We start from the raw sequence: 25,917 nt of genomic DNA, 5'->3' as shown, positions 1-25,917 counted from the left end.
GCCACTTCCTGTTTTCGCAACTTGTGATTGGATACTCACTTGGGACTCCCAAGTGAGTATCCAATCGCAGGACGCGTAAATGTCACGTTCAACCTTAGGCCAGCGAGAAGGCCTTACTGACAACAACTCGGGATCTGATTGGCTATCGCAATTATCTATCAACTGTATGTGATTGGCAACACTAAATTGACCCTAGTGTGTGAATGTGAGTGTGAATGTTGTCTGTCTATCTGTGTTGGCCCTGTGATGAGGTGGCGACTTGTCCAGGGTGTACCCCGCCTTCCACCCGAATGCAGCTGACCCCAGGTGACCCCGAAAGGGACAAGTGGTAGAAAATGGATGGATGGATGTATGTGTCCATTCACTTACAGTGCACAGATGCCCGCATTGTTGATTCTGAAGGCCCCGGGTGGATTTGGTACAGCCTGGCAACATAAACTAGCTGAATTCTGATTGGATAAAAACTATAACCTAAAAACAGCAGAACTAGAAGGAGCATAATATGACATAAAGAGAATATGAATACTTTTAGATATTTAGGGAAAGTAAATAAAAACTTACTTTTATCTTTAATTATGATCATGATTTCTGGTTGTTAGGCCAGCAGAGAAGGACTTGCTGGCCCACAACTGATATGCCTAGAGAAGCTGGTTTAAAACAAAATAAGAGATACTATAAAGAAGATGCAGATACATTTGGACATACAAATTGGGTATGTGTATGTACAGTACAATGCTATCTTATTCATCTAATTACCATGAACGGTACTTTTTATGGTAAAATGCTATATTTCCGATCCAGATATTTAATGTTGACCATGTAGAAAAGATGGGTGAATTGAGTCTTCATGGGCACGAGAACATTTTTGTATAGCATATTTTTGCACATACACGTAGCATCGCCAACTACTGGCCTGGCATGCTTGTTGCCGCATTTCAGTTGTCGTATGTGTATTGAAACGGGAAGTGTTTGCAAATAAATAAATCACAACTCCCACAGTCTCTTACAGCAATTTATTTAAGCTTCTTTAGTTTATGTGAGAGGCTGTAAGAGAATTGAGAGTGCACTTACTAGAGATGACGAGGAAACTGTTTTTCTTCACTTTTTTTGTAATGTGTGAAAATGTGAACAAACACTGACGTTGAGCTTTGCTTCAGGACCTAAGAGTCTCTGGCAGCATACATCTGTAAGCACTTACAAACAAGAGACACCTATAATACCTTAATAGAGCCGCGTTGTAAAGGCTTTTGAGCATAAGGTTTGTCCCAGTGTTAGCGTACGACTACATCTGTCTGTGTTAATCTCATCAGAGGAGAAAAATGGTCCAGAGAAAATAACTTAAACAGTGTGGATTTAATGATGGATAAACCTACACTCAAGTTACTCCACACGCTGTCAGTCTGTGTCGTTATTTACAAAGTACCTTCCATGACGTCACTGATGGGAAGATGTGTGTTTACAGATACTTGAACCACGTGCGGGCAGCCATGCCTCAGGACACAGCTGGAGGATACAGCTCGGCGTTGGCGTGTCATCGAGCCATCCAGGATGCTTTCAGTGGCCTCTTCTCACTGACGGGCTGACCTCAAACTCTTTTTCAAATAAAGGGCCGACAACAAATACATCACTGAAGAGGACAAACATTTTCATGGTGGTCAGTGTAAACAGAGATGTAAAATATTTTTCCTGTGTCGCTTTTATGCATAAATAAATCACAATTCCCACAGTCTCTTACAGTAGTTTATTTCAAAAAGAAGCAACTCAGTAGAAGCTTAGAAATATAAAGCATCTCTATAAACAACTTGGTTGTAAAACAAATGGAATCCACTCTACCAGCCTAAAAGGAGACAAAATCAACATTCAAAGCAGGAGCTGTATTAATTATAATTGCCTTTACTAAGATAATGATGTCCACCTTTAAGTGACACAATTATTCAACTATATGCTTATTGTGCTTGTACATTGCAAACTAAGGGAAACAAATGTCAGCCATTATGCAAAAAAATGTGAATCACAAATTTAAAGCTTTGTATTGCATTTGTGATTCTCTAGTTCCTGTTTTGATACACGCACATCTCCACAGCCATGCGCCTACATATGAAAGAAATCACAGTATTTCTGATAACATTCTTTGTGTTGTTTTGTTTGTTTAAAGGGGAACATTATCACCAGACCTATGTAAGCGTCAATATATACCTTGATGTTGCAGAAAAAAGACCATATTTTTTTAACCGATTTCCGAACTCTAAATGGGTGAATTTTGGCTAATTAAACGCCTTTCTAATATTTGCTCTCGGACCGATGACGTCACAACGTGGCGTCACATCGGGAAGCAATCCGCCATTTTCTCAAACACCGAGTCAAATCAGCTCTGTTATTTTCTGTTTTTTCGACTGTTTTCCGTACCTTGGAGACATCATGCCTCGTCAGTGTGTTGTCGGAGGGTGTAACAACACGAACAGGGATGGATTCAAGTTGCACCAGTGGCCCAAAGATGCGAAAGTGGCAAGAAATTGGACGTTTGTTCCGCACACTTTACCGACGAAAGCTATGCTACGACAGAGATGGCAAGAATGTGTGGATATCCTGCGACACTCAAAGCAGATGCATTTCCAACGATAAAGTCAAAGAAATCTGCCGCCAGACCCCCATTGAATCTGCCGGAGTGTGTGAGCAATTCAGGGACAAAGGACCTCGCTAGCACGGCAAGCAATGGCGGCAGTTTGTTCCCGCAGACGAGCGAGCTAAACCCCCTATCGACCCTAGCTTCCCTGGCCTGCTGACATCAACTCCAAAACTGGACAGATCAGCTTTCAGGAAAAGAGCGCGGTTGAGGGTATGTCTACAGAATATATTAATTGATGAAAATTGGGCTGTTGCCAAATGTATTTCATATGCTGCAAACCTAGTTCATAATTGTTAGTTTCCTTTAATGCCAAACAAACACATACCAATCGTTGGTTAGAAGGTGATCGCCGAATTCGTCTTCGCTTTCTCCCGTGTCGGTTTCGCTTGCATACGGTTCAAACCAATATGGCTCAATAGCTTGTTTCTTCTTCAATTTCGTTTTCGCTACCTGCCTCCACACTACAACCATCCGTTTCAATACATGCGTAATCTGTTGAATCGCTTAAGCCGCTGAAATCCGAGTCTGAATCCGAGCTAATGTCGCTATAGCTTGCTGTTCTTTCCGTCATGTTTGTTTGTGTTGGCTTCACTATGTGACGTCACAGGAAAATGGACGGGTGTTTATAACGATGGTTAAAATCAGGCACTTTGAAGCTTTTTTTAGGGATATTGCGTGATGGGTAACATTTTGAAAAAAACTTCGAAAAATATAATAAGCCACTGGGATCTGATTTTTAATGGTTTTAACCATTCTGAAATTGTGATAATGTTCCCCTTTAAAGAAACTTCCAATTGTCTTTGTGTTGTTCTTCGTGGCAGGTCCTGGAAGGACAGTTTTTAATAAAAGATAACAAAATTAATGCATTCATGCAGATTAATTCATTATCATTATTAAATTTTTTACGCAATCAACGTATCTCTGCAGTGTATTATGATTCAAAATCCTTAAAACACCTCTGGCAATGCATTGTGAGCAGTTTGTCCAAGTAGTGTCCCGTCGCACAAGTACCGTATTTTTCGGAGTATAAGTCGCACCTGCCGAAAATGCATAATAAAGAAGGAAAAAAACATATATAAGTCGCACTGGAGCCTGGCCAAACTATGAAAGAAACTGCGACTTATAGTCCGAAAAATACGGTAAGCAGTTGATCAGCTAGTGACAGGTTGCAGAATTTAATAAGTCAATATGGAAGATGCTAAATAACACGTTGGAACTCGCCACTGTAAATTTGAGTACAAAAAAAATTATGGCACAGTTGACCGACAAAGTATTATGTACAAGCTTGCAGGAAGGAGTTGTCTTTTTACCGAAGAACTTCCAGCTTAAAATACTACATTAATGACACAAAAGGAGTAGCAAGTTCACAATGTGTTTAGAGCAGAGGTCACCAACGCGGTGCCCGCGGGCACCAGGTAGCCCGTAAGGACCAGATGAGTAGCCCGCTGGCCTGTTCTAAAAATAGCTCAAATAGCAGCACTTACCAGTGAGCTGCCTCTATTTTTAAATTGTATTTATTTACTAGCAAGCTGGTCTTGCTTTGCTCGACATTTTTAATTCTAAGAGACTACCACTCGACATCCATTGCATTCGGTCTCTCCTAGAGGGGGGGGGGGGTCACCCACATATGCGGTCCTCTCCAAGGTTTCTCATAGTCATTCACATCGACGTCCCACTGGGGTTAGTTTTTCCTTGCCCTGATGTGGGCTCTGTACTGAGGATGTCGTTGTGGCTTGTGCAGCCCTTTGAGACACTTGTGATTTTGGGCTATATAATTAACATTGATTGATTGATTGATTGACAAAACTCAAATAGAATTTGAAAATCCAAGAAAATATTTTAAAGACTTGGTCTTCACTAACTGACAAAGAAACAGATAACAGATTTGGTGTCCAGTTCAAAGTGTGACATGATTTATTTAAGAATTTGAGAGTTTACTTTTGTATTTTACATGAGTTATTATTTGTACAAACATGGTGCAAAGTAATTCATGATTTGTTAAAAAATGTTAGTGGCTAGCTAGTTAAAATGGGATATTGTGATTTCACAAGACTGTCTTAGAAGTGATCATTTGAAAATGTTCAATTTGAAAAATGTGCACTTAGAGAAAATATAAAAATAAAGTGTTGCATATTGATATTTATCTGTTTCTATATATATTTATTGTGAGAAATCATTAAGATGATCAGTGTTTTCACAAAGATAAATATCATTAATTATTAATAATAACATAGAGTTAAAGGTAAATTGAGCAAATTGGCTAGTTCTGGCAATGTATTTAAGTGTGTATCAAACTGGTAGCCCCTGCGATGAGGTGGCGACTTGTCCAGGGTGTACCCCACCTTCCGCCCGACTGTAGCTGAGATAGGCTCCAGCGCCCCCCGCGACCCCGAAGGGAATAAGAGGTAGAAAATGGATGAATGGAAACTGGTAGCCCTTCGCATTAATCAGTACCCAAGAAGTAGCTCTTGGTTTCAAAAAGGTTGGTGACCCCTGGTTTAGAGTAAACCCTTGTTTATCTCAGTTAATTAGTTCTGGGGCCTAGTCATGGTAAATTACTTTCTGAGAAGTTGGAATTATTAATTAGAAAGCAAATATTTTAATAGGCAGAGCATAAAAACCTTTTAAGTAAGTTTTATAACACGAGAGCTGAGCCAATCAGCGGCCACGATACTGAACACGGCACTGATTGGTTTGGTCTCATCGAGTGGCCAATACTGCAATATTTATAATTTTGTTCACTTAGTCATTTTTATGCTTGAATTTTTTTTATTTTGGTAAAAAAATAAATTAAAAAAATAAAAAGTATTCGACAAAATGAGGCCGCAAACTTCAAAGTGCGATGGGGTGATGGACGAATGTAAATGTTTAGAAATGTTTGTTGTTGTTGATATGCTAGTAGTGTTTCATAAACATGTTAAGGGCATACAGTATATACGGTATTCCCTTCTTTCTTGAGTCTTTATGCACAATGAAACACGATTAATATAGATAAAAAATTTATATTTAAGGAAAGTCTGGGCTTTTCTGCTGCTCCCGCTACCCGACCCCCGATAAGCGGAAGATGATGATGGATGGCTATTTACTCTGATTTATCTAAATTCATTCAAATCAATACTTGTGAATGTGATTAAAATTTTTAATAATTTGGCAATACAGTAAATAATCCATCAAGTGAAAAAAAATTGTCATGCTTGCTCACTCCACAATATTATTCATGCACTTAATAAAGTAAATTAATGCGATTGTTTCTCGTGCGAGCTGATGAATGATAGCCAGCGCGTCTTCCTGGCCAGCATAGGAGCGAGCTAGGAGGATGAGGCAGATGATGTGTGTGGAAAAAAATGGCTGATGCAAATATTTCCTCGCATAAAAGTTCATGATGTGAGATTTATAAAAAAAAAAAAAAGAATTAAATACAATTCTATGTTGAATCTGCCGCCTCATGCTTTTGCCTTTTGGGTGCCGGTTCCTCTGAAGACTCTGTGCATAATCAAGAAAAGATAGTCAGGAATTAAAATCATTGTGCACACTACAAACACAAATATAGAGGTAAATGAATAGTACTTCTCTAACATTGTCAAATAAAAGCAAGCAGGTTTATTGTAACTATTTTTATTTTGTATCCCATATGTACCTTAAAAGGGCTGCAGCTTTCCATTATTTTAGCAATCGAGTAAGATATCGATTAATTTCTGCAATTGAGTAATCAGATAGAACCCACCATAGCCTAAATGTGAATTTCATGGAAAATAGTTTAAATTAAAAAAAATACTGCTTCCCATAATCTTTTACCTTTTTTTTTTAACCTTCTTTGACCTTTTATCATCTTCTTTTACCATGTTTTACCTTCTATTTAACTAATTTTACCTTCTTATATACAGCCCGAATTGTACCTATTGTTATTAGTTACACTCAAACGATTAATCGAAGCAACAAAATATAAATCAAAGCTTTTTTCTAATCGAAATAATTGATAAATCGTTGCAGCCCTAGTACCTAATGTTGTGTTCTTTTTCACACAGTATGTAATCCAGAATGATACATTGTTTTTGGAGATGAATTCTCACCAGTCTGCGCATCATCGTGGCTGAAGAGGACTTCTTTAGGGAGGGTGAAGCTCACACACATCATATCTTTGTTGGGAGCGACGTTCCGTACAAAATGCACAGAGCAGCGGTTCTCTAGAGGAAACCCGATGCTTTGGGATGCTTTATCTACTACGTCCTTCTCTGGGTTGTCGTCTTTAGAGAAGCCGTAGCAGTGAACTGTGGGGACGTTCTCTTCGTTCTCCTGATACAGGAGGCCTCTGAAGGCATCCAAAAACTCCAGGGCCAAAGCAGGCAGGTTCATTACCACGTGCACCGCACTTTTTCCTTTCAGCAGCTTGGGCAGCTCTTTCTTGAGTGGACCTCGGATGAACTCTCGGCCGTCCATGTTGAAAGTTTTGACTTTGCCTTCCACCTTGTTCACTTTGCTGTTGTGTTGCAGCCACTTGTAAGACTCCGGGTTGAGGTCGTTGGCCAACACGGTGGCACCCAACTTAGCTGCCGGGATGGCGAAGGGTCCTACGCCAGCGAACACGTCAAATACGGTGTCACCGCGTTTGACGAGCTGTACCACACGCTGGTGCTCTGTGCTCAGCCTTGAGTTCCAGTACACACGAGAAAAGTCAAACTCGTACGTAACCCCGTTTTCTTTTACCTGGAAAACAGATGCACAGGAGAACAACATCAGAACCTTAAAACTTGAAAGCTTCAAAGGCTATTACGGTAAATGCAGGTACAGACTAGTTTTCTGGAAAAAAATAGGCCTAAAAAGTCACACATCCTCATGCACACTTTCATGTGACACATCAGCGTACCTCACGAAAGCTCATTTGAACAAGCATCCGAGGATTAACTTGTACGTCCTCATTGGTTTTCATATTCAGGGCCTTTTAATATTTACTTATTTGGTTATTATACTGTACAGCATTGTTCCATTGTAAGATATTTTTCAAAGAAGTCTTAAAAAAAACCGACATATTATAATCAGGTTCTAAAGATGTATACATAACGAAGGGGTAATACCAAGAAACTCTTTACCAAGTTAGTCAGAGCTTTTCTTCCTGTCACATACAGGTAAAAGCCAGTAAATTAGAATATTTTGAAAAACTTGATTTATTTCAGTAATTGCATTCAAAAGGTGTAACTTGTACATTATATTTATTCATTGCACACAGACTGATGCATTCAAATGTTTATTTCATTTAATTTTGATGATTTGAAGTGGCAACAAATGAAAATCCAAAATTCCGTGTGTCACAAAATTAGAATATTACTTAAGGCTAATACAAAAAAGGGATTTTTAGAAATGTTGGCCGACTGAAAAGTATGAAAATGAAAAATATGAGCATGTACAATACTCAATACTTGGTTGGAGCTCCTTTTGCCTCAATTACTGCGTTAATGCGGCGTGGCATGGAGTCGATGAGTTTCTGGCACTGCTCAGGTGTTATGAGAGCCCAGGTTGCTCTGATAGTGGCCTTCAACTCTTCTGCGTTTTTGGGTCTGGCATTCTGCATCTTCCTTTTCACAATACCCCACAGATTTTCTATGGGGCTAAGGTCAGGGGAGTTGGCGGGCCAATTTAGAACAGAAATACCATGGTCCGTAAACCAGGCACGGGTAGATTTTGCGCTGTGTGCAGGCGACAAGTCCTGTTGGAACTTGAAATCTCCATCTCCATAGAGCAGGTCAGCAGCAGGAAGCATGAAGTGCTCTAAAACTTGCTGGTAGACGGCTGCGTTGACCCTGGATCTCAGGAAACAGAGTGGACCGACACCAGCAGATGACATGGCACCCCAAACCATCACTGATGGTGGAAACTTTACACTAGACTTCAGGCAACGTGGATCCTGTGCCTCTCCTGTCTTCCTCCAGACTCTGGGACCTCGATTTCCAAAGGAAATGCAAAATTTGCATGGTTGGGTGATGGTTTGGGGTGCCATGTCATCTGCTGGTGTCGGTCCACTCTGTTTCCTGAGATCCAGGGTCAACGCAGCAGTCTACCAGCAAGTTTTAGAGCACTTCATGCTTCCTGCTGCTGACCTGCTCTATGGAGATGGAGATTTCAAGTTCCAACAGGACTTGGCGCCTGCACACAGCGGAAAATCTACCCGTGCCTGGTTTACGGACCATGGTATTTCTGTTCTAAATTGGCCCGCCAACTCCCCTGACCTTAGCCCCATAGAAAATCTGTGGGGTATTGTGAAAAGGAAGATGCAGAATGCCAGACCCAAAAACGCAGAAGAGTTGAAGGCCACTATCAGAGCAACCTGGGCTCTCATAACACCTGAGCAGTGCCAGAAACTCATCGACTCCATGCCACGCCGCATTAACGCAGTAATTGAGGCAAAAGGAGCTCCAACCAAGTATTGAGTATTGCACATGCTCATATTTTTCATTTTCATACTTTTCAGTTGGCCAACATTTCTAAAAATCCCTTTTTTGTATTAGCCTTAAGTAATATTCTAATTTTGTGACACACGGAATTTTGGATTTTCATTTGTTGCCACTTCAAATCATCAAAATTAAATGAAATAAACATTTGAATGCATCAGTCTGTGTGCAATGAATAAATATAATGTACAAGTTACACCTTTTGAATGCAATTACTGAAATAAATCAAGTTTTTCAAAATATTCTAATTTACTGGCTTTTACCTGTACAGTGCAGAGCTGAGAAAAGGGTCGGTGAGAAAGGAGTCATGCTGACTTCAAGATAATGAAAATCAATCCGGCAGAGAGAAACTATCAAGCAGTTAAGAAATATTATTTTTATGGCAACATACTACCAGATGAAAACATGATTTATTTTTGTTTTGTATTTTGTAATACATTTTTTCCCTCAAAACATATCTTGAAAAAGTTTTTATTGGTACGGTGTATATATATACTAAACAAAAATATACGGTAAATGCAACACTTTTGTTTTTGCTCCCATTTTTCATGAGTTGAACTTAAAGATCTAAAACTTCTACTATATACAGAAAATACCCATTCCTCTCAAATATTGTTCACAAATCTGTGTTAGTGAACACTTCTTCTTTGCCAAGATAACCCATCCCACCTCACAGGTGTGGTGACATGTCCGGTGACTATGCAAGAACTGGGATGTTTTAAGCTTCCAGGAATTGTGTACAGATCCTTGCAACATGGGGCCGTGCATTGTCATGCTGCAACATGAGGTGATGGTCTGGGGTGAATGGCACAACAATGGGCCTCAGGATCTCCTCACGGTATCTCTGTGCATTCAAAATGCCATCAATAAAATGCACATGCGTTTGTTGTCCATAACATACACCTGCTCATACCATAGCCACACTCCCACCATGGGACACTCGATTCACAACTTTGACATCAGCAAACTGCTCTCTCACACAACGCCACAAACGCTGTCTGCTGAACAGGGAAAACCGTGATTCATCCATGAAGAGAACACCTCTCCAACGTGCCAGACGCCATCGAATGTGATCATTTGCCCACTCAAGTCGGTTACGACGACGAACTGCAGTCAAGTCGAGACCCCGATGAGGACGATTAACATGCAGATGAGCTTCCCTGACACAGTTTCTCTCAGTTTGTGCAGAAATGATTTGGTTATGCAAACCAATTGTTGCAGCAGCTGTCCGGGTGGCAATCTCAGACAATAATGGAGGTGCACCTGCTGGATGTGGAGGTCCTGTGCTGGTGTGGTTACACGCGGTCAGCGGTTGTGAGGCTGGTTGGATGTACTGCCAAATTTTTTAAAACGCCTTTGGAGATGGCTTATTGTAGAGAAATGAACGTTCAATTCACGGGCAAACGCTCTGCTGGACATTCCTGCAGGATGCCAACTGCACGCTCCCTAAAAACTTGCGACATCTGTGGCATTGTGCTGTGTGAACTTTTTATTGAGGGCAGCCTGAGGCACACCTTTGCAATAATCATGCTGTTTAAGCAGCATTTTGATATGCCACACTTGTGAGGTGGGCTGGATTATCTTGGCAAATAAGAATTGCTCACTAACACAGATTTAGACAGATTTGTGAACAATATTTGAGAGGAATAAATATTTTGTGTATATAGTATAAGTTTTCGATTTTTGAGTTCAACTCATGAAAAATGGGAGCAAAAACAAAAGTTTTGCATTTATATTTTTGTTCAGTGTATTAACTTTTTAAATTATAACTCCACTGATATATGACGTGTATACACGCAGTGATTCAGCAGGGTGATGGCCTAATCAACTTTAAAAAAATCCACCCATCCATTTCCTACCGCTTGTCCCTCTCGGGGTCGCTGCATTCGGAAGGCCGGGTACACCCTGGACAAGTCGCCACCTCATCGCAGGGCCAACACAGATAGACAACATTCACACAAATTCTTTAAAATATAATCGAATCGGAATAATAACAATCGCGATTCAAATGTAGATGGATTTTTTTCCAGCACTCCTAATGCACACTAGGGATTCAGAATCAATTTTTGATTCCAACTGATTCTTGAATACATTATTCAGTATAAAAATGATAATTAAAAAATTCTAAACTGGTTACAAACGCTCCTCTTGGTTGCGGACGTATATGTGGAGCAGGTAAGCATGATGATAGCTAAAAATGTTTTAATTTAAAACAAATTACCGTATTTTTCTAACTATAAGTCGCAGTTTTTTTCATAGGGGGTGAGACTTATACTCAGGAGCGACTTATGTGTGAATTTATTAACACATTACCGTAAAATATAAAATAATATTATTTAGCTCATTCACGTAAGAGACTAGACGTATAAGATTTCATTGGATTTAGCGATTAGGAGTGACAGATTGTTTGGTAAACGTATAGCATGTTCTATATGTTATAGTTATTTGAATTACTCTTACCATAATATGTTACGTTAATATACCTACGTTACCTACTCAGTGGCCTAGTGGTTAGAGTGTCCGCCCTGAGATCGGTAGGTTGTGAGTTCAAACCCCGGCCGAGTCATACCAAAGACTATAAAAATGGGACCCATTACCTACCTGCTTGGCAGTCAGCATCAGGGGTTGGAATTGGGGTTTAAATCACCAAAAATGATTCCCGGGCGCGGCACCGCTGCTGCCCACTGCTCCCCTCACCTCCCAGGGGGTGATCAAAGGGGATGGGTCAAATGCAGAGGACAAATTTCACCACACCTAGTGTGTGTGTGACAATCATTGGTACTTTAACTTTAACACCAGGCACATTCTCAGTTGGTTATTTATGCGTCATATAACGTACACTTAATCAGCCTGTTCACTATTCTTTATTTATTTTAAATTGCCTTTCAAATGTCTATTCTTCGTGTTGGGTTTTATCAAATAAATTTCCCCAAAAAATGCGACTTATACTCCAGTTATATATGTTTTTTTTCCTTCTTTATTATGCATTTTCGGTATGTGCGACTTATACTCCGGTGCGACTTATACTCCGAAAAATACGGTGAAAACAATTCAGAATCAGGATAAATGGAAATTGAGATTCGGTGATGAATCACTTTTCTTTCTTTTTTTTTACCAGTACTCCAAATTCATTACAATAATTACAAGTTCATTATTTGCACTGGTGTGACAGTAGTGTTGAAAACAGTGCTGAGCATCGTTAGCGACTTCAATGTCTTTGGAGAACCTACTTTGGTGACCATGTTCTCCTCTCCAGCCAGCACCTCCATCTTGAAGTTGCGATATGTTGAGTCGATCATATTTGTTTTGTTGACCACACAGGTGACACCAGGGTTTTTGTCCATGATCACTTGACCTACAAGGAGGAGAAAACCAGTGAATCGATAACCCAAGCAGGTGCTTCAACAACCAATAAATAGTTTTTTTGGCAGGCCTCTGATGAAGATATGATTCACATGTGTCTCACCAATGAGGTTCCTGTACGGCAGCTGGTGGTCCCTCAGGTTCATGTGTGCTATGTGTCCCACTCGGCTGAACGCAGACGTCACGTCCTGGCCGGGAGGGAGCACAGCCTCCAGCACCTCCTCACTCTTCAGGTTCTCGTAGGTCAACCTCAGCTCATAGTACTGCAGCTCCTCCACAACGTCGAATGACCTGAGAGCTTCTGCCTCAAGCTCGCTAAAAGAGTTCAGTGAGGACACTCTGTGAGGGTCCAGCAGCACCAGCTTAAAGTCTGGACTGTCCTCCTTGTCCTGCACCACTCTGCAAATCCCTGGACGCTGGATGGTGGACTTTTTCAAGCTCTTCGTCACTTTGTTGATGAACCGCGTCGGCACCCGTAGAGCTGGGATAGTGAGGGTCTGTGTGAAAGCCTCTTTGTCCAAAGACGTCATACCGCGGACTTGTGGAGGAGGTTTATATAATTTGTGCTCCATTTGGGTATTCACTGCACAGTTAATAGAGGTGGGGGCTGGAGAGATGAGGCTCCGTAACGCAGAGGAAACGTTTTGCTTGTTTCGTGTCTGCACTTGTGAAACAACTCGGATGATGACCCTGTAATCACGAAATTTCCGTTGTTATGAAGCATAAAGGTAAACAAACTAACTATTTCTATGAAAAAATTGCTATCAAGTATAGAGTATTCGTTGTTTATTCGCTTATTACATGAAAAATCAGTGGGAACTCACCTCAACATCCTCCAGTCGCAGCCATGTGTTAAGAATGACGTCATTCACACTGGACCGAAACTCTCGGCTGATTGGTCGAAGGAGCATAACGTCTGTCTCTGATTGGTCCGTTTTTGTACGTATGTCATACATGCGACGGAAATGGCGGGCACGTGACTTGCTCCCTCATAGGCAATAATAACAAGCTGGAGATGAGAGAAGAGTGAGACTATGGGGTTGTAATTGTGTCTGTTTTTTTCACCAAAGACTTCGTTTAAGTTGTGTGGTAGTGTGTGGTTTTTTTCTCTCGAGGAAAATGAGTATCAACGGGAACGCTCACACCGAGGCGACCGAAGCGACGCCACTGTTAAATGTAAGTAGAATCCATCGTGTCTTCTAAAAGAAAGCACAACCAAAATTATTCACTTGTTTACTACATTTAAATATATTTATGTGTTCTAAATATGAACGTGTGCTTAGCGTAAATATTTATTTTTGTTTTAAGTCAAATAATATGTTCTTAAACTCTCAGTATTATTACATAACTTTTCAATTATGTTGACAAATGACCACAAAATAGCACGAAGACAATGGCCGTTTTGTTTCAATCGAAATCTGCTTTATAAAAATACAATTTGAATGTTGCCAGCCATATAAATAAAACACAAAATCGTTTTTGTCCAAAAAAAAAAAAATCCTTGCTAGAAAAAAAATGCGCACTGAAATATAAGATACGGATAAACAAAATGTTGTATTGCAAAACGTGAGTTGTGGATACCAACACGTTGTTAATGCGGTGTTCGCACTTGTGTATTCCCTTTTGGTTGAAATAAGATACACAAATAAACGTGACCAAAATGACGAGCTGTCTGCCGTTTTTATTTTGTAAAAATAGTTCTCAGAAGAAAAAAAGGTTGGAGACCCCCGAACTAGTGTATGGTGATGTTACAATTCATAACTCAGAATGTTCACAGTCAATCAGAATATAAATGTTTAGAATTTAGCGAACGCGCCAAAGTCGGTGCACTAAGGTGGCTGATTCAATTTGATTGTATTCTAATTTGCATCTTTATTTTAAAAATGTCATATTTTGGTTGTACTCATTTGTATGCCGAGTTGAATATGTTTTATTCTAATAACTATCAATAAAAAAAGTTATATTGTTAGAATGACACATAAAGTAGGCGTAATCAGTCAAGTTTATGAGGTCAGTCAGAAGCTCCTCTGCTCTTTACCTTCGAGAGAAGCTCTTGTTTTGGTGGGCAGTAGCTGCCATTTAACTTAACAAGCGCTTCACAACTGGTTAGTGCGCCGTCTGGTCTGTGTCACTGACCGAGAATAAGCCCATAAAAAGTTGCACTGGTCAATGTACAACTCAGTTTTATTGTTGAGTCAAAAAACCTGTTGTTGTGAAGCGATGACTGTACATTTTCTTCCAGCTGGTGTCAGTTACTTTCAGAGTATCCTCGGCCCGCAGGTCAATCCACGCTTGTTGTGACACTGACACCAGTGTGGCCACTCGTCCTTTCCAGGATATCCCTATTAAAGGGGGTCAATCAGTTTGGGCAGCTCCCCTTATCCTGAGCTCAGGCAGCTGTCCCGCAGCCTGCAGCTCAAATCCTATTCGATCCATTTCCATTTCCATTCCCTGATCCTACATGCCACTGTGTTGCTCTTCACAAGATGAATCTTCAGGACTGGCCAGTTGTTCACCACATTATAAGATGCAATTATAGTAATTTGATTACTTCTGTTTTGTTAACCACATTTCTCTTTATGTTCTATGCAGCAGAGAGGGATTAAAGGCGCTTCCTTTGCCTCGTCAGTGTTTAACCTGATGAATGCGATCATGGGCAGCGGTATTCTGGGTTTAGCTTATGCCATGGCAAGCACCGGCATAGTTGGCTTCTGGTAGGCACACTCTCACAACAGCTTACATTAATATGACTGTCAAGCTAATATCCTTTTATCCGCACTTCCTGTCTAGTATCCTGTTGATACTTGTATCCAGCCTTGCAGGGTATTCCATACACCTCCTCCTCAAGCTTTGTGATCTGACAGGTGAGAGAGTGACCAACAATCTTTGTTACCTCACTCAGGATTACATCTCAAAATCTTAAAGGTGTGAACATTGCATTATCTGTTTTGATTTTCCATGTGTGTCATTAAATCGGCTAATGATAAAAATTGTTTTAAAACAAGCGAGAGAAAACCTGTACGCATAGGCTACTGCTGTATGATGTCATTAAAAAAAAAATCATATTTGGACTTCTGTTGTCTTCTGAAGGAATCAATTCATATGAAGATCTTGGAGGACGAGCGCTACAAAAACCAGGAAAAGTAAGGGTTGTGTTTTTTAATTGTTATTTCCTACTCTATTTGTGAAACAACCAATAGTTCCTTATTTCATTCAACCAGTACAGGTGGTCCTCGTTCTTACAACACATTGTAAGTAAAATCTCAGTGTAAGACAGAACGACCTACCTACCTAAATTGACAGAAATATCTCTCACACTGTACACGCATTGTACACACTGTATACATTTTATTTTGTTTGTTGTCTTTCATGAAGTCTGTCATGATTAGTACTGTAGTTGTTGTTGAATGAAATTATGAACATTGTGATGCTTCTGTGAAATGAATGCGCTACCTTATGCTTAAAATGACCAAAATACATAAATATTACATATTATGAATGTAGAAATGTCCGATAATGACTTTTTTTGCCGATATTCCGATATTGTCCAACTCTTAATTACCGATTCCGATATCAACCGATACAGATATATACGGTCATGGAATTAGCACATTATTATGCCTAATTTTTTTGTGATGCCCTGCTGGATGCATTAAACAATGTAACAAGGTTTTCCAAAATAACAACAACTTCAACTCAAATAATGGAAAAAAAAGTGCCAACATGGCTCTGCCATATTTATTATTGAAGTCACAAAGTGCATTATTTTTTTTAACATGCCTCAAAACAGCAGCTTGGAATTTGGGATATGCTCTCCCTGAGATAATCCTAATACCCACTACAACTATGGGAAGTACTATACTTTGACTTTCTCTAAGTCTAGTCTAAGTTTAAGAAAGTGCATTATCCTTTGTTTTTTTTTAAAACATGCCTCAAAACAACAGCTACAAAAACAACGAAGGCACACAGCTTCAGTCCAGAGTATACTAGAGTAAAACAGTAAACAATAACATAGTCCTCATTTAGTGCAAGACTGCCTGGCATACTGTATAACAGGAAATTATAAACTGGGCTCAAACTGCCCTGCGCTAACGTATTTGTATGAGTAACACAAATGTGCTGCAAGCTAGTGGTGAGTGCTTGAAGTGGCCTACCAGTCAGCCAGAGATTCTGAAATGCTGTGTTGAGACAGGGCATCTCCGTTCACTGCAAGCTGCAAAGTGTGCGCCATGCAGGGCAGACTATCCACATCAAACTCCACCGTCGTGCGTTGTCCCTGACCACAACGTGAGCTTTTGCCCCGGTGTGGTTTTTGTTGTATTTTTGTTTTTTCTCTTTAAGCGTCAACTGTGTGGTACTACTTTTTTTCAGTGTTTGCTTTTCATCCATCTTCCGCTTGTATTCATCGTGTATCTCCTTATGATTCTTGAAGAGGTGAGAGATAAAATTGCTCGTATTAAAGGAAGACGTCTTGGTTCCTCCTCGCATAACCAACTTTTTGCAGTCATTGCAAATTGCCAGTTTTTTTATCCGTCAGACACTTTAAAATAATCCCAAACCATAGACATAGTGTCGTTAGTCAGTCATCGAGCGAGCTCGCTTGTTAGCCACGGCTACAGCACCGGCAACAACACACTCTTGTTGTTGTTATGCTCCGCTCGCAGCGGTTTGATGAGGTCATCAAGCGTCGCCAGTAAACCTCCCATGCTGCAGTCGTCAACTCCTGTGTTGTGTGTGGGGAGAAGGGAGGGGCTGCTGACTGGGTTTATATCCATGTTTTACCGGATATGTACCGCTCCGTACAACAGCGTTTTAAAAAGTCATTAATTTTACTTTTTTGAAACCGATACCGATAATTTCCGATATCACATTTTAAAGCATTTATCGGCCGATAATATTATCGGACATCTCTATATGATTGTGCCTGTTACTGCATTGAATATTTACTTATAGCATGTATATAAAACCTTGGACCGAAGTGTTTGGATGTTTATAGACAAAAGAGAGCCACTCCCATTGACTCAGTTGATAGCTGACTTATTTACGTTTATTTACAAGATGGTATGCATAAAAAAAGAGACATACAATATGTGTGCTTATCTCACATAAGTTTTCCTTTACATAATAATAATGAATGTTATCTTTCCTCTTTGTAACTGCATGTGATGCACATTCTGTATTGTTCAGTTAGCCATACTGTATCAAGCAGCCTGAACAGGGACGTGTGTGACACTTTACCTTATATCAGGGTTTCCCACAGGATTGTCGTCTATTTGGCGGTGGCATGGATTGATGATGTAATTTTCATATTTGTTTAATTGGCCATGTAGCATTTGCAAAATATGAGTAAAATACAGAAAAGCAAAATAAATATGTTTAGATCTACAAATTAATACTTCTCCCACTGATGTTGTACATTTACTTTTGGTTCTATGTGATTTATTTTATTCTATTTATTATTTATTCGTATTAACATAGCTATGCTATTTATAACCTACTGTATTCATATCCCATTATTTTTAAATGACTACAGACATACTATCGTTCTTGGGGTACTCATTCGGCTAAATACGTGACCTCGGGTACTAAATTTTTTGCCGTCTCATGCCTCGTGTGCTGGTATGACAATAAAGTTCTTCGAATCTTATGGTTGTCATTGTACTGCTTTTCTTTGCCACTTTAATCACTGGAGGCCTTCTGTGGTGAAGCTAAAAAAAAGCAAAATGTCCTCTGCGTGTTCATTGAGAAGAACCCTTGCAATATATGCTGTTTACGTCACATACAGGAATGGTTACATCGTGTTTTGTGTATTTACAGGTGAAAATGTCAGATAATGTTCACTTTTTTTCAGCTTTTAAAAATTTAGCATGCTGAAAACACAACTCATCCTGTTAAAATGTTTCTATAGGTTCTCGTTGCAGTTGCCATCCTCGTCCAAAATGTTGGCGGTAAGTCTCTTGTTCCTTCTCAACATAATTTCCATTTTCCTATGATAATAACCACTTTATTACTGGGGCAGAGAGTGCCCCCTGCTGTCAGCTTGTTAGGTTATTGCTCAATGGCTAGGCTATTACTCAAAATTCTTCTGATAACCTTTGACCCCATGGATGCTGTCCTCAGCCATCCTCCCCTGGGCCTGAAACGTGACTTCTGCTCTAATTGATCACTGATGGTAAAACCCCTTCCCAGCCCCTAAAAGGACCCTAAGAGGAGCCCCTCCTCTTTGGACTCGGCCCCCTCTCTCTGCTCCCGCGGCCTCGCTGGCTTTGGCAGTCCGAGGTGATGGTGCTACCGCACTCATTAGTGGCGCTGCTGAGTGGATTATTGTGCTGCCCTCTGGTATGTTTGTGGTTTTCCCAGCATGGGGCACATTGTGGAATGGGGGGGGGTCAGTGTGTTAGAGCCACTCCAGCATGCATCTGTCTGCACGCTGGGCCCCCTTTTATAAGAGTGCAATTAGCTTCACCCTGAGTAAACATTCATCTGCACTGCCAAAGGCTGATGGGCCAATTGACCTTATTACTGGCCAGCATAGAGGCTCTCACAGTGTAATGAAAGTGACTCTGTCTTATGTTGCTTACTTTGATGACCAAACACACACACACACACACACACCATCCCATATCCATTTTCTTCTTACATGTTTTCTTACCACTCCACTAATAACCAATCCTTCTCTTCACTCAAGGACGTCTTTGTTAGAGACGTAAGTACTGAATGATCTCTGTCAGTGTTGTTATAGTGATGTCAAGTGCATGAAACTATTTAGTACATATTGTCTGTTGTGTGTCTGTGTTGCTTTTGTGGTTGATAGAATGTGGTCGTCTACCAACTAGGTTTGGCATTTGTGCAATGTTTATTTGTCAGTCATACAAAACAAGACTCAGTATCACTTGCGTCTCTGATTTCGATCATTTTAACTTTTATTGAATTTGCAAATGCACTTTTGTATTTTTTTCAAATTCATTACAGGATGATATTGGTAGGGGTTGTGTCCTTTACTTCTGAAATTTCATTTAAAATAGATCAGTTTGGCATAACAACCCTTGTAATATTAGCATTTAAATCCAAAATATTGGGATATTTTACTGGAAAAAAAGTCTGAAAAAGACATGTTGTAGAATATTTGGGGTTTACAGGTTAATACATATAAACTAAATGACTTATCATGTCAGAATTTTCCCTTTAGAGGTGCAGCCATAACACAGATAAGCCTGGAAGAAAGGTTGGGTGAGCAAACACCAAGTTATGAGGCTAATTGTAAGATAATGATGATCAGTGACATGAATGCCATCAAACTCCAGCTAAGAAATAAATCATACTGTAGTACATAACGTTTACTTCTTTATTAGTGACTCAGTACAAAAAAGTATATTTATCTTTAAAAAATCTTTACAATTCACATTTGTATCAAATTGCTTCAGCAGCAATCAACTTGGATGTGGTATTAAACCTTGAGAAGCTATTACTACTACACTACACAAAGCGTGTCTGTATTCTGTACAATTGTTCCGTACAACATATTGATTAACAAGTAAACACGAATGATAAACCCTGCTGCTCATTTTTTCGAGTGACCCTCGCTCATTCTGTACTGTAGAAATAAATAAGTCTTAGAGGTTCTACAAACCCCGTTTCCATATGAGTTGGGAAAGTGTGTTAGATGTAAATATAAACGGAATACAATGATTTGCAAATCCTTTTCAACCCATATTCAATTGAATGCACTACAAAGACAAGATATTTGATGTTCAAACTGATCAACTTTTTTTTTTTTTGCAAATAATAATTAACTTAGAATTTCATGGCTGCAACACGTGCCAAAGTAGTTGGGAAAGGGCATGTTCACCACTGTGTTGCATGGCCTTTCCTTTTAACAACACTCAGTAAACGTTTGAGAACTGAGGAGACACATTTTTTAAGCTTCTCAGGTGGAATTCTTTCCCATTCTTGCTTGATGTACAGCTTAAGTTGTTCAACAGTCCGGGGGTCTCTGTTGTGGTATTTTAGGCTTCATAATGCGCCACACATTTTCAATGGGAGACAGGTCTGGACTACAGGCAGGCCAGTCTAGTACCCGCACTCTTTTACTATGAAGCCATGTTGATGTAACACGTGGCTTGGCATTGCTGAAATAAGTAGGGGCGTCCATGGTAACGTTGCTTGGATGGCAACATATGTTTCTCAAAACCTGTATGTACCTTTCAGCATTAATGGCGCCTTCACAGATGTGTAAGTTACCCATGTATTGCGCACTAATACACCCCCAAACCATCACAGATGCTGGCTTTTCAACTTTGCGCTGATAACAATCCGGATGGTTCTTTTCCTCTTTGGTCCGGAGGACACGACATCCACAGTTTCCAAAAACAATTTGAAATGTGGACTCGTCAGACCACAGAACACTTTTCCACTTTGTATCAGTCTATCTTAGATGAGCTCAGGCCCAGCGAAGCCGACGGCGTTTCTGGGTGAATAGGAGAGTTTTAACTTGTACTTACAGATGTAGCGACCAACTGTAGTTACTGACAGTGGGTTTCTGAAGTGTTCCTGAGCCCATGTGGTGATATCCTTTACACACTGATGTGGCTTGTTGATGCAGTACAGCCTGAGGGATCGAAGGTCACAGGCTTAGCTGCTTACGTGCAGTGATTTCTCCAGATTCTCTGAACCCTTTGATGATATTACGGACCGTAGATGGTGAAATCCCTAAATTCCTTGCAATAGCTGGTTGAGAAAGGTTTTTCTTAAACTGTTCAACAATTTGCTCACGCATTTGTTGACAAAGTGGTGACCCTCGCCCCATCCTTGTTTGTGAATGAGTGAGCATTTCATGGAATCTACTTTTATACCCAATCATGGCAGCCACCTGTTCCCAATTTGCCTGTTCACCTGTGGGATGTTCCAAATAAGTGTTTGATGAGCATTCCTCAACTTTATCAGTATTTATTGCCACCTTTCCCAACTTTTTTGTCACGTGTTGCTGGCATCAAATTCTAAAGTTAATGATTATTTGCAAAAAAAAATGTTTATCAGTTTGAACATCAAATATGTTGTCTTTGTAGCATATTCAACTGAATATGGGTTGAAAAGGATTTGCAAATCATTGTATTCCGTTTATATTTACATCTAACACAATTTCCCAACTCATATGGAAACGGGGTTTGTATTTCTTCAACCACATTGTTGCATTGTGCATCACTAAAATGAAGTCTGGGCAGGAAAAAAAACTACTTTAGACTTTTTTATATTGCTACTAAATATTGTCATTATGCATATATGTATTGCATTTTTTTAAATCCATCCATCTATCCATTTTCTATCGCTTGTCCCTTCTGAGGTTTCGGGGGGTCGCTGAAGTTGCATTCGGGCGGAGGGCGGGGTACACCTTGGACAAGTCGCCACCTCATCGCAGGGCCAACACAGATAGACAGACAACATTCACTCTCACATTCACGCACTAGGGCCAATTTAGTGTTGCCAATCAACCTATCCCCTGGTGCATGTTTTTGGGCTTTGGAGGAAGCCGGAGTACCCGGAGGGAACCCACGCAGACAGATCCCGAGCGCAGGATCAAACCCCGGACCTTCGTATTGTGAGGCAGATGCACTAACCCCTCTTCCACCGGGCTGCCTTTTTTAAAATCAGTATTATTAATATGATTACCTCTTTCTGATTGGCTGGCAAAAATCAAATGTTTCTGCTGCCTCATAGTGAGGTGTGTTGCATCCTTTTTTACTTCAGACACCAAATACGGTTACTTACCCTACAAAATGCTAAAGTCTGAATCCATCCATCCATCTTCTACCGCTTGTCCCTTTTGGGGACGCGGGGGGTTCTGGAGCCTATCTCAGCTGCATTCGCGCGAAAGGCGGGGTACACCCTGGACAAGTCGCCAGCTCATGCACTTTGCTTAACCCTATGTAAGGGACATCAGAACAAATATCCCCCGCTCCTAAAGGAAAAAACATGTAGCACGCATCTGCTTCTTTTTATTTCTAGTTGCGTACACAACATGTTTGACTGATTTGCATCATTATAACTTTAAAAATGAAATTTAAACAGCAACTTTCGGCAAAATATAGAGTGCGGTGCTAATGTAACAATAAATGTATTGCATCCGTTTAAAGGTTTATGCAAAAACTGGACCAAACAAATGTGTGTGACGTGACGTCAGGTCCATTTACTGGTAGACTTTCACGCTTCCTTGAGTGTCCTTGTGTCTGTGTGGGCTGGAGGGTTATTGGAAGAGTTCTCTTTTATAAACATATGCAGGATTTGAGGGATTATGGTCGTAGTTTATTTAACAGCAAGCGCCAAAATCTTTCCCCGGGGGCAATAAGGTCCCACCTAACCCAGGCTGTGTCTGCCTTCCCAAAATGTAATCCCTAAACATCGTCTGCCCTTATCACCGGCCACACGCTGCATCTGAAGCTCATTTCACACCACAAACATTCTCTTGTTCTGGTCTCCATCTCCACTTCCATTCACCCGCCTCTTGTGCTTTTGGGGCAAGTATGACCCAAGGAAGTGACCCTGATCCCTTCCTTCGATTGGCTGTCTAGGGAAGGATGTCGGAGGCTGATAATGTCCTGTTTCCTAGTTGGAGGAAAGTGGAGAAAGGGGAGAAGTAGCAGGATTAGCGTCAGATATCATTATTGTTTGCATTCCTCCCCCCTCATTTCTTCATGCGCTGCTCCGGCGGTCCAAAAATCTGCACAGCGTCTGCTTCTCTGCACCGAGGGCTTTGCTTGTGATCCCCATGAGCTGCCTGCCCCACCCGTCTGCATTAACTCAGACCCCTACACCCTGTGTGCTGGACACAGGGTGTCATTCAATGTGTTAGGCATGCTGTGCTTTGTGTCTTTTTTGTGCTTCCATTGCAAATGCACACCATCTAAACTGTACATCTCCCCTCTCGCAGCCATGTCGTCATATTTATTCATCCTGAAGTCAGAGCTTCCTGCAGCCATCACCAGTTTCCTAAGTCCAGACCAGTCCGGGTAGGTACAGTTGAAGCCTCTTTGTTGCTAGAAATTCCTCAAATACGTAATAAACGCATAAATAATGATCTCAGCATCTGTGGTTGACAAAATAGGGCTGATTTGAGCGATATTACGGAGATGAGAGAAGGCTGTTTTAGAAACACTTAATGGGTGTATCAAACTAGAGAGTTGGGTCGAAAATGTGTGATTGCCATCTACTGGTCACACTTATCATTACAGCATGTACCAAATAAAACTGCTTTGAGGTCAGTAAACACCACCAGAATTAATCTGTACATTAGGTGCACCGGGTTAAAGGGCGCAGTGTCGAATTTTTTAGAAAATGAAAGAATTTTAAATGCGCCTTATGGTCCAAAAACTACGGTAATAGGGAAAAAATATATCATTAGTGCAAAACAACAAATTAAACATCATTAAAATAAAGTTGAATATCTAGCCTAGGATTCGATCACAATGTTGTTGCAATCACAACCAAAAATGTATTGCACCAGACAGGATTCTCTCTATTTTTTGTGCAAGCGGCCTGAATATGATTGTATTGTAATACAGCTACTGTGCGATGAACAATATATAGATTGAGAATATAAATACAATTAAGTGATCTTGTAGACCAGGGGGTGTCCAAATGTTTTACTTGGGGGCCGCATTGGGCTAAAACAGTTTGACCGGGGAACGAAAGCTGACTGCATGTAAAGTGTGTGTGTGTGTGTGTGTGTGTGTGTGTGTGTGTGTGTGTGTGTGTGTGTGTGTGTGTGTGTGTGTAAAAAAATAAAGTTTGACTTCTGCCTTGTTTACTTCCGTGACGACCTTCTTAAAGTTTTGTAATCAATCAGAAATATCAAGCAGCTAAATTGCCACAAACATGGATAAGTGTGGAGAGAGTGTTTTACATTTTTCCCATCCTGCACTCTAATGGATTTAAATGGGTGTAATTTAGAATTGGTTTTATGGTGTTTGGACCTTTTTCATAATATCCAGAATGTTTCAGTGAGCAGGATGTGTTACGTGTGACCATGTGTGTTGACCTGTATATTAGTTGCATATATACATTTTTTTACACCATGACTCAGGAAGGTTGTTTGGATTGTACTTCCAAAGGTCATTGAATTAATTATATTGACTACAAGATGGCAGCAAATATGTAGCATTCAGAATTCACCTGGTATTCAAAATAACAGTAGACTGGAAAAATAAGTTGACTTCATATGCTTAATTGTTTTCCATTGTATCCATTATATATATATATATATATATATATATATATATATATATATATATATATATATATACATACATACATACATACAATTGTATGTAGAATCTGCAAAGTATGTGAAAATGCTGTCTAGACATCTCAAAATGCCACAAATTCAGTCAGCCATTTTGAATATTCCGCTTTGAACTGGACATACGCAAAAATTAGAGAGAGGTGTGCTGTCTATTATTCACAATCCCTATACAAGACATGAACACATGTGTTTTTCTTTTTTTATGCATTCTAAGTTGTATATAAATAATACATAATACGTCCGCTAACGATGTAGTCAATGGGGGCTCTCTATTTTGCCCACAAAACCCTCTGAATAACCATCCAAAACCCACCAACAATACTCTATTTACATATTGTGACCTGAATATTAACCAAATTCTAGTGATTTTGTTATTATAAGGGCTCACAGAGACTATTTTTTAGCTGCAGGTTGATAAAACATACAGCTCTGTAGCCCTCAGCTGCTGCTCCCGCATCATTGCGTCTCGGCTCGTCAAAGTTATTCTATATTATAAATCATGCCTCTCATCTGGGTAGTAGGAGGATTTAGCCATACATGTAGAAGTTGTTCATCTGTGACATTCAATTCATACCCGGAGATGGAGACAAACAACACACAACCTAAGAGAGTGTCTGCAGGGAGACTTTTCCTTGTTAAACCTTTGTGTGCATCTTGAATAATTCTTCACATAAAGATATGGACATCCTATCAGTCGTCATCAAAGTAAGAGCAGACATTGTACAGTGAGCCATTGTTTTATCATGTTCGTAGTTTGAATGTCTTGTTTAGCACTTAGTAATACTGCTACATGATGCTATAGTGTTTCACTAAAGATAGATTTGTTTAGCAGAGCTTCTATATTTTGTAGCGCATCCTCCTTTAATTCAGGATCAACTATATAAGTTTATGGTTCATAGGTTTTCCCAAAGTAATCATAGTTGGCTCTCACAAAGTCTGCAGGATATGCATTGTTGGTGATGAAGAGATCTGTGGTTCCTACCTCTACGTCACACGATGACGTGACTGGCTTCCTTATTATCTCTTAAAATAAATCGTGAATCTTCGGTGATTGATACTATTTTGATCATATCTATTTACTCGCAAACTTTGGAAGTATTTCTGTGTCATACATCAGATATATATAATAGTGTGTCTGTGCGCATTGTTAAAGAAAGTTCAATTAAAGGAGTCAATCTATGGAATAATTT

At 40.0% G+C, this 25,917-nt stretch overlaps 3 protein-coding genes across 6 annotated transcripts in view; 2 read left to right on the top strand and 1 right to left on the bottom strand.

The window, feature by feature from the left end:
- Positions 1-1,729, top strand: part of mnat1 (MNAT1 component of CDK activating kinase) — a 143,075-nt gene extending 141,346 nt beyond the window's left edge. The window contains exon 8 of the mRNA XM_061968865.2: positions 1,463-1,729. Coding sequence (XP_061824849.1) covers positions 1,463-1,583 — 121 coding nt within the window. The 3' untranslated portion in view covers positions 1,584-1,729. The remainder of the gene's footprint in view (positions 1-1,462) is intronic.
- A 4,022-nt stretch (positions 1,730-5,751) lies between these two features.
- On the bottom strand, positions 5,752-13,338 carry trmt5 (tRNA methyltransferase 5). The gene is made up of 5 exons (XM_061968859.2): positions 13,257-13,338; positions 12,536-13,122; positions 12,300-12,424; positions 6,697-7,330; positions 5,752-6,109 (listed from the first exon to the last, which is right to left on the bottom strand). The coding sequence occupies exons 1-5, from the start codon at positions 13,298-13,300 to the stop codon at positions 6,051-6,053; spliced, it is 1,449 nt and encodes a 482-aa protein (XP_061824843.1). The 5' UTR covers positions 13,301-13,338; the 3' UTR covers positions 5,752-6,050.
- slc38a6 (solute carrier family 38 member 6) overlaps positions 13,018-25,917 on the top strand; it is a 38,840-nt gene continuing 25,940 nt past the window's right edge. The window contains exons 1-6 of one of the 4 annotated variants that reach the window (XM_061968863.2): positions 13,018-13,160; positions 15,025-15,146; positions 15,223-15,296; positions 15,523-15,575; positions 18,341-18,380; positions 23,357-23,435. In XM_061968863.2, the coding sequence (XP_061824847.1) occupies positions 15,073-15,146; positions 15,223-15,296; positions 15,523-15,575; positions 18,341-18,380; positions 23,357-23,435 (320 nt within the window). In that variant the 5' untranslated portion in view covers positions 13,018-13,160; positions 15,025-15,072. Of the gene's footprint in view, positions 13,161-13,248; positions 13,609-15,024; positions 15,147-15,222; positions 15,297-15,522; positions 15,576-18,340; positions 18,381-23,356; positions 23,436-25,917 lie in introns of those variants that run through there. The other 3 variants (XM_061968862.2, XM_061968861.2, XM_061968860.2) reach the window with 3 other exon arrangements.

The sequence above is a fragment of the Nerophis lumbriciformis genome, linkage group LG08 (genome assembly GCF_033978685.3).
Source record: "Nerophis lumbriciformis linkage group LG08, RoL_Nlum_v2.1, whole genome shotgun sequence".
NCBI lineage: Eukaryota > Metazoa > Chordata > Actinopteri > Syngnathiformes > Syngnathidae > Nerophis > Nerophis lumbriciformis.
This window is presented reverse-complemented; position numbering and strand designations above follow the sequence as displayed.

What these genes read in the sequence shown, in the direction of transcription:
- trmt5 (XM_061968859.2), bottom strand. Translation starts at nt 13,300, where the DNA reads ATGACGTCATTCTTAACACATGGCTGCGACTGGAGGATGTTGAG. An exon ending in GCCGTACAGGAACCTCATTG is followed by an intron (nt 12,425 to 12,535) that starts GTGAGACACATG and finishes TCCTCCTTGTAG; the next exon opens with GTCAAGTGATCATGGACAAA. An exon ending in CCACGATGATGCGCAGACTG is followed by an intron (nt 6,110 to 6,696) that starts GTGAGAATTCAT and finishes GATTATGCACAG; the next exon opens with AGTCTTCAGAGGAACCGGCA.